Source organism: Bos indicus, chromosome 29 (genome assembly GCF_029378745.1).
Source record: "Bos indicus isolate NIAB-ARS_2022 breed Sahiwal x Tharparkar chromosome 29, NIAB-ARS_B.indTharparkar_mat_pri_1.0, whole genome shotgun sequence".
In the NCBI taxonomy this organism is placed as follows: Eukaryota; Metazoa; Chordata; class Mammalia; order Artiodactyla; family Bovidae; genus Bos; species Bos indicus.
Genome location: NC_091788.1, coordinates 7,687,882 through 7,703,679, shown reverse-complemented (window position 1 = coordinate 7,703,679; position 15,798 = coordinate 7,687,882). Strand labels below are relative to the sequence as shown.

The 15,798-nt window shown below is 39.1% G+C and overlaps 1 protein-coding gene across 2 annotated transcripts in view; it reads right to left on the bottom strand.

Moving 5' to 3' along the window:
* Positions 1-15,798, bottom strand: part of CTSC (cathepsin C) — a 43,752-nt gene that overhangs the window by 26,433 nt on the left and 1,521 nt on the right. The window contains exons 2-4 of one of the 2 annotated variants that reach the window (XM_019954785.2): positions 14,810-14,955; positions 9,945-10,029; positions 5,822-8,310 (exon numbers count right to left, since the gene is read on the bottom strand). In XM_019954785.2, the coding sequence (XP_019810344.1) occupies positions 8,300-8,310; positions 9,945-10,029; positions 14,810-14,955 (242 nt within the window). In that variant the 3' untranslated portion in view covers positions 5,822-8,299. Of the gene's footprint in view, positions 1-5,821; positions 8,311-9,944; positions 10,030-14,809; positions 14,956-15,798 lie in introns of those variants that run through there. The other variant, XM_019954784.2, reaches the window with a different exon arrangement.

The window sequence follows — 15,798 nt, the reverse complement described above, 5'->3', positions numbered from 1 at the left end:
AATCATAAAGGAAATCAACCCTGAATATTCACTGGAAGGACTGATGCTGAAGCTCCAATATTTTGGCCACCTGATTCGAAGAGTCGACTCACTGGAAAAGACCCTGATGCTGGGAAAGACTGAAGGCAAAAGGAGAAGAGGGCATCTCCAACTCAACGGACATGAATCTGAACAAACTCCAGGAGATAGTGGAGGACAGAAAAGCCTGGTGTGCTATGGGATCGCAAAGAGACGAAAATGACTCAGCGACTGAACAACAATAAGCCCTTTCACTTATATGTCAAATACTTACTGGTCACATAACATTTTCCAGGCATCATGCTAAGTGCTAGCCACGCACACACTGTATATTGATGTAGCACCAGACCTTAAGACAACAGGAACTCTGAAATATGCAAAATGTAATTAATGGAGTTATTTATCTGAACCAAAACCCTGTGGTTCAGCAAGTTAACCATGTTTGGAAAAGCCTGGGAAATTTCCCCAGCAGTGTAGATCACAGATGAAATGACTTTCCCCACATACCAAAAGCTCAAGGCATGCAAGTCAGAAGAAATGGGCCCCGTGTGTTTCGTCAGTGTGGCTTTGTTTGCCTAGTTGGCACAGCTGGTCAGTTACGAACATGATCGCTAATACGAAATGAATTTCCCTTTGAGGGAAAGGCTGAGTTGTTACTTTGACTGGAGAAGAAGAAGGAAAAAAATCCTTAAAACATGACCAACTGTGCTAAAGATTCTTACTGTTCATATTGATCAATGACTCTATACCCTTCATCATCAATATTATGGAACTACAGGATCTTAACATTTACCTATCACATCATATTTTATATACAGTTTACAGATTACTGATAAATCTTAGAGGTTCAACAGAACATAAAGGTATAGACTCAGGGGACAGAAGAGAGATCTAAAAGAGGTGGCTGAACTAGAATTTAGAACCAAGGACTCTAGAACCAAGTGTTCTTCCCAAATACCAAGCACCATTTCTTTATACACTCCTTCTCACAGAGTGCCAGAGAAATAAACATACAAGTCAATGGCCAAAAACACTGAGAGGAGATACCTGGAAACCACACAGGAAAGGCTTAAGCAATCTGCAAAGGGTTTTCATCTATATTATGTGAGTTTCAAAATGATTCTTTGGGATACTGTTCTCATGGGGAGAAAAAAAAAAAAAAAGGAGACTTAGCAAAGTTAAATAGAGAAGATATAATTAAAGTATGAGTTCAAATGTTGTAAGAATCATTGCTTTATTATTTCCTTTAAAAAAAAAGTTGGAAATTAACTGGCTTTCATGAGTCAGATTCAAATTGTGGCCCCACACATCTTAAGGGTCACCTAAATTTTCCATCCAAGGAGAGACCCACATGGCTAAAGGTCATCTAATTTCACCTAAATTTTTACCTAATTTTTAAATTTTTCTTTCACCTAAACATTTATTTCATCTGATTTCATCTAAGACCCACACATCTAAAGACCATCTAATTTCACCTAAATTTTTGTCGAAGATTTTTGATTCAGGGCAGAGGCAGAGGACATGGTCTGCAGGCGTGACTCCTGGATGGCACCCAGTTCTGCTTCTTATAGGCTGTGTGATCCTGAGCAAGTTACCCTCTCTGTGCTTTCCGTGTCCACATCTGCAAAATCAGGATGGTGTAACAGACTGGGCCTCACAGGCTGTATTTTATAAATACTAACCCGTTTAATTTCACAGTAGCCTGTAGGGTTATTCTTTTCACATAAGCACTGTTCTCACAGTGAACAGGATTTTTGCTTATTTGGTAACTAGGACACTAGCAGTAGAAAGCAATTAGTTACTGGATGAGTGATGAGTGAATAAATAAATGAATAACAGAAAGAACAACAAATGCCAAATTCGACTTAAACAGTAACGTAAGAAACTCAGAAAAGTTTATAATTAAAGTGTGATATTTTTATAATTAAAAAGGGGTCGAAGAGACCCAAGTTCTGACTCCTAGTATGACTTCAGGAATGTCAATTTTTCCTCTCCAAACCTGTCTCCTTACCTGTAAACTTAAGCTGACCTGAAAGTTCCAAAATATCCCTTCAAGCTTCCTAACTGCACAGTCTTTACATCTACGGTTTTCTTATTATTCACAAACTAGGTAAATAATTTAGATTCCCTACTTATACAGAGCATCTATACATTCTCTAAATGTGCTTGTTAGTCGCTCAGTTGTGTCTGACTCTCTGCAACCTCATGAACTGTAGCCCACTAGGCTCCTCTGTCCATGGGATTCTCCAGGCAAGAATACTGGAGTGGGTAGCCACTCTCTTCTCCAGGGCATATTCCTGACCCACGGATCAAACCCGAGTCACCTGCACTGCAGGCAGATTCTTTACCATCTGAGCCACCAAGGAAGCCCCATCTAAACATTCTAAGTGATCCAAAATAATCCTAAAAAAACTATACCTGTTTTCACTCAAGCAAATTACTAAGAGATGCTATACCCATTTATGTACCATTTTTTATACAATAATTTGATGGCATTATTTTCCCTTTAAAATTTTTATTTTATATTATTCTGTAGTTTTCCCAATCTACAATAATATGGTTTTCTTTTAGAACCTGAAATCACCTTATGAAGGGTAGGTGAGGGCTGTAATACCACTATGCAGGACAGCTGTAACGTAGTAGAAAAGAGATATTTAACCCACCCTATAAGCCAAGTACTCAGTACCTTGAGAGGACCATGCAGGGTGCCCCCATTGTTTTCTTGATCTGAATATTCTCAGTATTCCTGTCATTTTTTCTGCTACTGTAAAATACATCTTACGTGATTTCTGAAAATATTACCAAGTAGGAAACTGAAGTTTTGGCCACACTATCCAGCTTGAAATGTAGTCAAAATTTTTTCTAACCATTTTCATTTATTTATATAAACAGTCTCTGAATACTGACTTGCACAAATGAGATAATTTAAGTTTCTATTCATTGATGCCAATTTCTATTGCAACAAATAGATAATCACACAAAATGTGAAGAAATTACAAATCCTAGCACTTAAGTTTAGAAAACTACTAGCATTCAGTAACTATTCATTTGCTTCTTCAAAATTATCGTTGAGTTGCCATTCTGAAAGCCGCCCTTCTTCAGTTTGCTATTCATTTTATCAACTCTTCAATTCCATCCAATTACCTAGCAATATTAACCAATTGAAAAAGAAAAGGTTGGGATATTTTAGAACTTAAGTTATTTATCCTGGATCTCATTCTCAACTGCTTTTTGACACTAAGCATGAGAAAATCACTTACACCTTTTATTCCACTGTTTTCCTGATTACATTCACAAACATTTGAATCCTTCCTTTATGTAATGCACTGCCTATGAGAAAAAAATGCTCTTTAGTAAAAGGACTTAGCCCTTTAAATTCCCGTTCTTCCACTTATCATTTATGGAACTTTGGACAAGTCACAACTAAGGAGCCTCAATTTCACCAGCTGGTAACAGGCATATCTACTTCACTGGATTCCTATCAAGGATAAAGATGACACTGATGTCAAGAGTTTAAAACCTTATAAAACACTAAACAAGTAACAATATAAACACTACCATCTGTTACCATGGGGCATACGAAGCCGTTAAGACTTTATTCATGTACTCTCAAACCCAACTCTCAACTGAGCAGCTGATAAAGGTTTTATTTTGTCAACCAGCGGTTTTCCAAAATGAGAAGATAATCCACTAAAATATTAGAAAATTTTATAGTTTATATTTATAATACAGAAATAAAACTGAAAACCAACTTCCACTATTAGTTTATATACAAAGTAACACTGATATGCCCACGAACTTCCAGTGTCAGACGCTCACTTGTTAATTGCAGCATGCTGCCTGTAAGACGGCTAGAACACGGCATATTCCCGCTCATGTGTGCCTGCTTAGATTCACGAACATCCGATGTAATTAACTAACTCACACAAAATGAACAAGTGGCTTCAAATAACACTTACAAGGAAAAAAGGATTTGCAAATACTAATGATGTAATTGGGCTTCCCTCATAGCTCCGTTGGTAAAGAATCCGCCTGCAACGCAGGAGACCTGGGTTCGATCCCTGAGTTGGGAAGATCCCCTGGAGAAGGAAATGGCAACCCACACCAGTACTCTTGCCTGGAAAATTCCATGGACAGAGGCACCTGGCAGGCTCTAGTCCATGGGGTCACAAAAAAAAAGAGTCAGACACATCTTAGTGATTAAACAACAATACATACTATGGACTAAACAACAACACATACTGTGAAATATACAAGAAAAAAAATCTGGACATATAGGTCTAATCCATCAAGCACCATTTTGGAAAAGAATACTTTGCATGACGTTAAATGATCTGATGATACACCGTTCAAGTAGAGAGATTTCCTTCCAACAACACAGAAGAACAGTGTTAACTCCACATTCTGCCCTTTGTGTTCCGTGTCTGTCTCCGCAAGTGCAGATTTGCACATGCCATCAGTCTGGAGTGTGAATAAAGCCTTTAGAACAGGCCACATCTTCCTAAACAGGTATTTCGCCAACCGTCCAGGACGGTCACATCTTTCATCAACAAACCTATGTCATTTCAAGGAATCCTTGTAGTTTTCTGCCCACTATTTCAGCTGGACCATTTATTTTAAAAGTTGAATTTTAATGAATTGTGAAACTGATAGGAAACTGTGGCAGTGGTTGCAACCAAATAATTTCTAGCATTTTACTTAAGGAATGGGCAATTAGATTTAATGTGAAAATGGAGGCTCACAGATTTATTTCCAGAGCTGAGAAGATGTCCCCTTTAAACCAAAATGTACGTTCTAGAACTAGTTAAGAAAACAGCAATTTGATCCTCAGCAAGGTAACCAAAGTCCCTTGGCTCATTCCTCATTTACTTGCTCATAAACCCTTAAGATGTAAGGTTGGAAGAAATGTCAGAATTCATTGACTCTAGCACTGATGCTGAAGCTGAAGTTCTAATACTCTGGCCACCTGGTGCTAAGAGGCAACCCACTGGAAAAGACCCTGATGCTGGGAAAAACTGAGAGCAGGAGAAGGGGGCAACAGAGGATGAAATGGTTGGATGGCATCACCGACTCGATGGACATGAGTTTGAACAAACTCCAGAAAATAGTGAAAGACAAGGAAGCCTGGCATGCTGCTGTTCATGAAATCGTGAAGAGTCAGACACAACTGAGTGACTAGACAATAATGACCTTCAGCTAGCGCTTCTCAAGGGGCGGGGCACAGATAACCCACAGCATCCTAAGCAGACACGAGTCCTTGGTTACCTAGGCTTTGGGGAACCACCGTAGTCACCAATAAAGCTCAGTATTTCCCGACAGCTAATTTGTGTGCATGCTCAGTCACTGAGCTGTGTCCGACTCTCTGCGATCCCATGTACTAGAGCCCACCAGGCTCCTCTGTCCACTGGATTCTCCAGGCAGGAATACTGGAGTGGGTTGCCATTTCCTCCTCCAGGGGAAGATCTTCCAGGGGATCTTCCTGACACAGGGATCAAACCTGTGTCTCCTGCATCGGATTCTTTACCACTGAGCCACTTGGGAAGCCCAACAGCTAATTTAGGTTTTAGTAATTCTGAAAGTTAGAAGTTTACTATTTTTAAATGACTTTCATTTTAGCCTCTATAGTCTCACACAAAAAATTAAAAATGACAAATAAGCAGAATAAAGTTTTAAAAGTCTCATCCCTTTTCTACAAAGTCATTCAACAAATATGGCTTGAGGGTCCACCGTAGCCTCTAAAGGACACAAAGGCAAAAATACTTTCAGAAACACAACAATGAAACAGGAAAACAACACAATGATATATGATTCAATTTTCTTTTTTTTTTACAAATATTTATTGAAGGTCTATTATTTATCACATAGTGTGCTACACATATGGAATAAAAAGGTCAGTAACACAGAGTTGATCACTGCCCTCAAGGAGTTTAAAAATCAGAGGAAAGGACAAACAGGCAATTACAACAGAGAATGCTAAGCAGTAATCTACTATGGGTACTTCTAACACAGATACCTGCAATTTTGTACCCAAGTCTTCTATAATCAAAACAAACATTAAATGCAAAATTACTCAAAGAAACCACTTTGGGAAAAAAAAAAACCACTTTGGTAGGGGTGATTTTAAATGCCTTGCTAAATATATAAACATTTGTTGCTTTGTCAGTATTTACATCCAGTCAGTTTGAAAATATACAACTCTTACAGAACACTGGAGGCATGTAACATATTTTTTAGAACAGAACACCAAAAATATACACATAGCACCAGCACCATTCCTGATTTGTGCTTCTAGAACCCTACAGAATTAATTTTTTGAAAGCTGGTATTACTTCTGAAGTCTTTGAAAAGACTAGAGAAATGTGGATAATCTTCCAAAGCTCCCAGATAAAGTTCTACATGCATTAGAATCTGAAGATATACAGGCTTTCAGTCTGGAAGAAGATGACATGCTCAAGTCATTCCTTTTACAGCAGAATGAGTACTACCAGGTCAGAGATGCCTGTCAAGTACAACTGGAACCAACATAATGGCATCCCTCCCAGTAACGGAGAGAGCTGGGGAACTGCACAGATGTGGCACCAAGAACCTGAGTGATACAGAATTATCAGGATGGAAGAAAGTATCCAGGCAGCAGTTGGATGTACTGTTCCTTAGTATTTATAAGATACAACCTTTCCAGAACAGCAGATCAGTGCCTCTCAAACGACATAATTATCTGAACCAATAAAGTAATGATGACAACCTACCATCTAGAGAAAGATTTCTCCACTCAAGGAGTAATTCAAGGGATGCAGAAAAGTCCTCCCAGGAAATCTGAACTGGGTGGAGCCCCACGTTGCTGGTTTGCCAAGGCTGATGTTTAATCAGCTCTACACAACTAAGGAGGAAACCGGTCCACTGTGTAGCAGGAAAGAACTAAAAGGCAGCAATGGCTCTGAACAACACCTTAAGAGAAGTAAGCTTGGCAAGGGTACTTAATTCGAAGCTTATAAAACACTCCTCCAATTTGGAGAACTGTAAAAGGAAAGAGAAAGTAAATTTTTGTCTTGAATAAAGGGACCTAGGCTTAGGAAAGAAAATGAGTAGCCTCATTTGGTAAGGAAATCTAAGCTTGAGGCCAGTTCTTCTCCTAAAATTTCAACAAGAGCAATGCAGTGCACTGAACTAACATTTGGGATTCACCAGAAAATCTGCCCAAATGTGACTTGAAGTACCAGTATTTTTTTCTGAAACAAACTTGACAAATAGCCCATATCATTTTACAATTAGCAGCTGTGGGGGCTTCCCTGGTGGTCCAGTGATGACGGCTCCACACTTCAGTACAGGGAGTGTGGGTTTGATCTCTGGTAGGGAAACTAAGATGCAACAAGCATGGCCAAAGAGATTTTAAAAAATAACAAAATTAAAAAAAAAAAAAGAAGCTGTGTGAGCTTAAGCACTGTATGAGAGTAATTCTCCCTATGTGAAAACTGAAGCTAGTAATATCTACTTCACAGGACATTTGTAAGGTAAACCGTGTTAAGCTCTTAGCACAAGACTGGCATTTAAGTAAAAAAATACAGCCCCCCCCTCCCCCCGCCCCAAATGTATTAATCATACCATCTTTCTGGCCAGGGGCACTGCAGATCCATGATCTGCAAAAAGAGACCCTTCGGCAGTTCAGCTTATCTCAGAAAGCCCCCTCCCCCAAAACATGTCTTCCCTGGGACCATCTTCCCTCCCATAATGCATCTCAAGATATTCTGAAGCTTGATTTTCTTCTTATAACACGTGTTGGGGTTCCTCAAGGTCATTAGAGAAAGAGAAGGCACGTGGGAAGACCATTTTAACTGTGAGTAAAATCTGCATAAAATACAACAAATAATTCAAGTCCTAAGCAGTTTGAAAAAAAAAAAAAATCACTTCAACAAAAGAACATTCAAAAGGGAAAAAAATACAAAAACAACAAAAAACCCTTGTGTTGCATATCTTTCCTTTCATTCAAAGGCCGAAGGATAAAGCCACCTAAGACTTGCAGAACTTTCTCCTTTTTCCTGCTTGGTCTTTGGTTGCTCACAGTCCAAAACGGCGGTGGCTGCTTTCCAAGGGAACGTTCGGAGGGCAGCTGCCTCGGAGGTAGGTACCAGGACTCCTCTGCATGTTAGGTGCCCTTAGAGACTCCAGAGGGACTGCAGCTGCTAGAGGCCTCTGCTAGCTGTTAGAGGGAGGCAGGTCCGCTGTGCCTCTTAGCCCCAAAGTCTGTTTTTGGCTGTGGTTTTAAAAGAGCCGCTCAACAGACGCTCTATTTAATAACTAAAAGACAATGAAAACTAGAGTTACAAGCCAACAAGGATCATACTGTCTCTTAAAAAATGCTTAAACATATTCATTTCTTTATGTGGAAAAAAAAAATACCAGCATTTAGTATTTCAAATGCTGGTATTTTTTTTTTTTAATGTTATTTAAGACATTCACAAAAAAGCCACTGTTCTCAAAAGCTGAATGCTTAAGCAACATGTACTGTGCGTGCAGCCAACATGCTTAAGAAGCACATGCAGATGCATTTCAAATTAAATGCTACCAAATAAGCCTAATTTGGCTTTTGAATATAGATAAGAAACAGCCTAATCTAGCAACCTAGACATAATAGCATGTATATCTTACAAATTCCAAGCATAGGCTTAATGCTACTTTGATCAATATTTCCAGGTACAAGGCCACTTATCCCATTTACAAAGTAAATACTAGGGCCTATCTTTTCTACCGGTAGAAGCATCTCCCCAGTTAGGAAAAGAACGAGAGCTTTAAGACAGAATTTTATAAACCGCATTCTGAGAATACCGTATTTTTTGTGAGGAAAACGTGGTAAACTTTTGAAAAGTTTTTCTATTGTATCTCCCTCCTCAGCTACAGCATAATAAAGATTCTGAGCAGTCCTGAAAGGAAGCTATTTCACACAGTCTACACTTACTCAACTACCAGAAATAAATTCAGAAGAAAGAGCCTATTGGTTCCAGCTCTAATCTGCACTTTGATCTGTTCTTAGTGGCTGCCTGGAACCTTTAGAGCTTTACAAAACGAAGTGACACAACTTAGGAACAATTTTTTCCTGGCAGATGTGTGGCCCACTGCTGGCCCATTAAACAGCTTGAAAAATGCTGACCCAGGATAAGGCTATGGTGCTTTCATCACCTGCCCCAGTTCCCTTTTTCATATCTCATTTCCTTACTTGGGAGCTAAGTAAAAGAGGAAGGGAAAGGGGAAAGATTGCTGTATAAAACGCAAGGGACGGCAAGTCCCCATCAGCTCTTCTTTCTCACCGCCTACTTCTCCATCAAAATTTATGGATCCAGGGAGAGCAGTGATTTAAACATCTATTCTGAAAGTATGAGGAGAATGTACACAGTCAAAAAAGATCCTCTTCTCCCTAGCCAAGAGTCTGTTCTGGGAAGGAACCAGTTTAAAAAGACACAGGTGGTGTCTCATAGGGCTGAATGACGTATACTAATTTCTGTCATTAGGAGGAGCCACCTTTTCTACTGGGAAAGCACATCTAAAATGCCATGGTCTCACACAGGTCCCTCCTGAGTCATTTTAGGAAAAGAATGAGTAATCTCAGGCAGCACAGCTACTTCAAGGGCGTGAACTGAATTGGGGCCATCCTCTCCTTCACTGAGTCTTTACCTTTTTGGTTTCACGTCCACTTACGAGCATCACGCTTGAGAAAGCTTGTGTGTAAACAGAGCATACTAAAGTGAAAATACTGCAGGCAGGTAAGAAGCGCAAATAAGCAGGCTCAAGCACAGAATCTGTAAGAAAACCATAATCTGTCTATTCTCCAACTCCCTCTCCCTGATGAAAAAACAAACATTAACTTGCCTAAGCCACCAGGGAGGAGGGAAGCTTGCATTTAATAAGAAAGTTAGAAGTATTTCAATGGAGCTCACCCAGTTTGTTCCTCAGATGTGGAATATCATACATCCCCACAGTTCCCAGTTGCATGAAAAACTGACTGATAAGATCAGTGACATCCTATGAAAGGTTTACAATGGAAAACTCAGTCATTACGTTGAGATTAAAGCATCATCACGAAAGAAAACAAATGGCTAGGCGTCTTCTGATTCTTTTCCTCAATCCAAACACTTTAAAAAGTAAACATCAAATTATTTAAAAGAAAGACAAGACAAACACCTCATTTTGGTGTATTCAATCTCTATTAAAGCAGGTAACTCTATCTCAGTAATACTCTGAAAGTTGAATTGTTACATCTTAGAAATAAACCCAGAAGTCACAACAGAAGAGACCACACGAGACTCCCAAATCCTTTGCTGTAGAAAACACATGATTTCTGGCTGTTGTAACAAGCTTGAAATTTGCAAGTCACTAGCACACGAAATGGGCAAATAAATCCTCTGGTATGGATTTCCCAACATCTTTGTTTTGAGTACCAAGCTGCTTTAGAAATACTCATGGTAGAGTTTTTAGCTTACAGTTCTACTAAGACTGGTAGGTCCCAAACAAAAACTCAATTAGAAAATCAGTGAACTTTGTTTAACTATCACCAAATAAGTTTTTCAGCCATTATGAGTCTAGCTTCTATGTACTTTCTTTAGCCCTTGAGTAGTTTAATCTTCAAAATATAAACTGAGTTCATTCTCTGCTGTTCCCTTTTACCGTCTCAGAAAGTAAAAGGAGAAACAGCAAAACGTTAGAAAGCCTATTCAACTTAAGGGTATCCTTTGGAGCTGAGTCTGTTTCATACCACTTCCTTCCTTGGCAATCAGGTAGAGGACAGTGGAGAGGAGCGTTACACATGCTCATGGTAAAAAAATGGACAAAGTACACAAAAGCATAAAGAAGAAAAAATAATCACTTACCTACCCATCACAAAGTCAGTCACAATTAAACATCCTTTGTATTGTTTTGTTACATTGTGTGTTTTCATAAACGAAGTTGTTTTTTATCTGCAAGTACTTTTCATTTGCAGAGATGGTGGACTTACAATCAAATGGCAATGCTATTAAAAGCTGATAGTCTTAGAAACTGGTCTGTGGCCAGCACATTATTTTAAGGGAAAACTGAATTCAAATGTCTGTAGGAAAGTTTTCATTTCATAGGCCATAAATCAAATTACTCCTTACTGCTTTACATAAAGTTGTTTCAGATGCCTAGGTATCTGCCTCGGTGAGCCCTAAATTCATTTGAATTTGTAACCCCCCCAGAGTGTTCTGATCACTGCACCTACGGTGAAAGTTGAGTAGGAAAAAGTGTCTTCCAAAAATACAAACCCAGTGCTTCCTTCCTGACTCACACAGTGTGTAAACTTTCAGCGTCAAGATTTCCTCCCAAACTTTTATCTAGCTTGAGATCATACATTACAAGAAAACAAGATCATCCTACTCCACTGCCGATTTCTTAAGCAGTTAAAACCAAGGGGAAAAAGGCCTAAAAGAACAAATCATGAAGAATTCTGCTTACTCTCCAGATGAGGCCAGAATAAGGAGAACTGAATACAGCACGTTCCTGGCAACAAAAGTGGTGCCCCATGGCTCCAAAGTTGGAATGCAGGGAGAATGAGGTGGAAGCTGTCTGTTCTGAACTGCAGGCTGAGCTGGGGGATGAGGAGTAGGCACCAAACAGGAAACCTTGCCCGCATCACCTGCTCAACAAACTCGAGCAGGAACAACCCTAAGAACCAATTTCATGAAAGCATATCTGAAACAGGGCGAAGGGAAACAAGTGGGAGAGTCTGTTATGAGTCAGTGGAGAGACCTGAAATCCAGCTGATTCGCAGACTAACAACGGAGGGTATATCTGACAAACGTTCGTCAGATGTTTCTGCAATGGCAGTTAGTTGAGTGGATTACGATAGCAGTTAGCTTATGTATGATAGCTGAATAGTAAAATACTGCTTATATTTTGATAACTGCTCTTTTTAAAAAAGTAATTTTCATTTAAAAGTTACTTCTAAAATCGGTAGGAAGAAAAGAATCTCACGCGCCTCTGCGTACATAGGTGCCCTTTGTTGGGTCACAGCATGGTCTCCCCAGCACCTCAAGCACTGCAGGAAATACCCTAAGCTTCAGGTAAAGGCCAGCAAGACTTTTATGTTAAAAAGTGTTCCCCCAAAAGTATTTGTCCTATTATGTAAAGTCAACTCCACTTTATCATTTTTTCCTAAATTTGTTAAGCTTTGCTGCTCTCCATTACTTTTCCTGTTGGATTTGCTAAGAGAACATGGCATTTTATCACTCTGGAAAGCATGTTTCTCTGGAACTACTTGATTATGTTGAGAGAAATTTTAAAACCATATAGCTTGTTAATGTTTTGCTCTGCTTACTGAAATTATGACATCACATGACCTAACCACAGACGAGAGTGTCTGATTTTTCAGCAGGAAAAGAAAACACATTCCTGATAATGGTTCTGGTCAAATGGACACTTTAAAAAAATATACTGAAATCAGTAGCAAGAGAACACTCTTGTTATTTTTATTACTAATGAGAGGATGCCATTCAGAAGCACAAGATCAGGTAGGGTTCTACCCTACAAGAGAGTATACAATGACTTCCCAATTATGGTTGAGAACACTTAAAACCTTATTTGGCTTTAAAAAGCCTTTATTTACCTGAAAATAATGTTCTGAGGCTACAGAAAAGTGCGAAATCTGCTTACACCTTCAGTCTAAAGAGAAATAAGAGCTGACCCTTGAACAAAGGAAGAGCACAGGGTTTGGGGCACCAATCCTGCAAGTAGCTGAAAATCCACCAATAATTAATAGCCAGCCCTCCACAAACAGGGTTCCACATCTAAGGTATCAACCAACCTTGGATTCTCATCTGCAGATTCAACTAACCTCTGATCGTGTAGTACTGCAGCATTTACTATAGGAAAAAAAAAAAATCTCTGTGTAAGTGGGCCCATGAAGTTCAAACCTGTTACTGTTCAAGGCTCAGTATGGCTGGTAGCCATACCCTCTGTCCCCACCACCTCCAGACTCCTATTCAAGCTGAGAGCAGACAAACCGATAGGAAAATATTAGTGGAGGAAAATGGCCCTTGCCTCTTTCTGATTACATCTCGGGTAACTGACTAGGTCATCAGAACTCCGCTACCTGTTTCTCCAAGTCTACCGAAGTGAAGAATGAAAAGTCTTCCAAGCCAAATGGGTAAAACTATTTATTCATCTATTTACATACTACACCCTATCTCGTACTTATTCAGGCAACCTATTTCTCAACTGAATTCTACTTCACTTGCATGTTTTAAACAAATATCGATTACCTGTTTTGTATCTACAGAAGAAAAAGGAAAGGGAGAAAAAGGGAAAGGAGGGGCAAGAGGGTACATGGTAAGAACTGATTCGAATCTCTCTTTCATGGAGCATCAAGTCCACAGGCAGACTCCCAACCTAAAAGCAAAGAACTTTTAAAGGACTGTAACAGAGTACCCGCAAGAGGTCTCCAAAGCCCTAGACCTATCAAAACGTAGATCAAGAGTTATACTCAGATGGAATCACATTTACACACTACCACTTTAAAAGCTCATACAGATACTCTTAACAATTTTTAAAAATATATAGTATCTATAGGGTGATAGTATCTAGGGGTGGTAATAAAAAATATTTAATAAATGGTCAAGCATGGGCTTCAACTAATAAAGCAGACTGCTGGCCTGCCAGTGGCCAGCACAGATGGACTGGTTCCCACCAGCTAAAAAGCAGATAGCCAATCCAGGTGAGAGCAGACAATTTTTCCCGTCTCTCTTTTCTTTTTTCATATTAAGAAAGGGTCCTCATAGTTAAAAAAAAAAAGTATTGGGCATTATGATTCTAAGACATTTGACTCAGATTATATCACAACCCACATGAGGAATCACAATAAATTTAGAAACTCGTCTTTTGCTGGTTCTTTGTCTTTCCTCATCTTTAACAGACTCATTCCCTCATGTTTCCACAAAATCCTGTAATTGCTTAACTCTTACCATTTAACCGGTTAACTCTTACCATATGTTTTAAACGCTATCGACACTATCCCTTGATAGAGTCTCTATTTATTAACCTTTATTTATAATAAGAAACAGCTAGTCTCAGGCTTGTGGATTCAACTTAGTTAAGCCATTTAATACTCTGCAAACAGAAAGGATATCTGGGATGGACTGCAGTTTGTGCCCAACTGTTTTACCCTAGAGCGTGTCTGCAATTAGAAGCAGTGTGTAAGACTACCGGAATGGACATCAGTTCTTCCCTGGTGAGAGAAGAAAACCAGCTGGGCTGGTGGGGCTACCTTTTACTTTAGCCCAAGGGGTAACTCCAACGCTCTCCATCTCTTTGAGCTTAGTCAAATAAGTTATTCACATTAATATATTTAGTATATGACATTATTTCAATGAGTCATTCAAGTCAATTTCTTAGAGCTAACAAACAATGATAAGAGGGACAGTATAATAACCTCAAGAACAATTTATAAAATTCCTATCTTTCCTACAGATTCATTAGGAAGCCAAGTAACTAAGCAATTAGAAATAAAGGTGTAGTAATTAAGAAAATAAAGTCATACTTACCAAAATGTAAATTTCAATACAGATGGATTGCACACAAATATAGATTTGGTGTGTTGTTTTTTTTTTTAAACCAAAGTCATAATTTTAAATAAAGTGGCAAAATTACATCATTTAATTTCTCCTTTGAAAAACTGGTACAATTCTGGTTATCTTCCTAATCTAAAGTTCAAATACTGAGGGTCTCCCTATTAGAAGAGTCTTCAGATACCAAATCACTGGAAATAACGAATGCATATTCCAACAAAACTTACCTTAAAAAAGGCGAACCACTTGTAGTCATTCAACACAATCTCAAAGCCTTGATTGTAAATGATGGTGAAATGGCCGGAATTGCCAAAGTCATCATATGCTGTATCCAACTTCTTGAGGTGCACCACCACTTTTTTTTCTGGGGGTCCTAAAGAAAAGAAAATACACAACAAAGGAAAGTTATTTGGACTTCGATGGGAGGTCGTCTCATCTGTAAGTTCCGTTATTTTTAAGCAGCTTTCTTTTCATGCTGCTGAATACCAGGGATCTGGCTTATGAAGATATCAGTGTGCTGTGGCCTCTTTCTGAATAATCCCAGAGGGGTCTCAGGCAAGCCTGTGAAGTGAAGGCTCAAAAAGATATATTAAGTAACCCATCACATAGAGACCCCCAAAAGTGCAGCCACTACCTTCCCAGAGGATCCAAGCACTAAAAAAAAGTTTCCCTGAAGAAAAGGAGAAACAGGGAATGTTGAAAATGAGAGACAGAAATGGAGAGAAGACAAAATGGTAGTCAAAAAGTGGAAATATAAAAACATCTGCTATCAGGCCATAAGAACAAAGGACAATGATCTCTTCAAAGAAGAAATGGGGTATCTTTCTCCAAAATGGCTACAAAGCTCAGAATCTCAGAATCTCAATCCTTCCAGTCTTCAGCAAACTCAAGGTTTTTATCCTACATAGCTAATTTATATTGATAGGAACTAAATTTTTAACCTTCAGAAAATGGGGACTCAGATTTGTCTTTAATGATTAGATTAAGGTCAAAGTATGGTATGTGGGCAGAGGCTGCCTGAAAAGGATTCTGCCTGTCCACTCTGGAAGCTTCCACACTGTACACAAATTTTCCAAGTTTCCTATTACTGCTCTGAAATAGGAGATTCCAAGGGCTTCTCAGGTGGCGCTAGTGGTGAAGGCCAAGGCAGGAGACACATGAGAACTGGGTTCGATCCCTGGGTGGGGAAGATCCCCTGGAGTACGAATGGCAACCC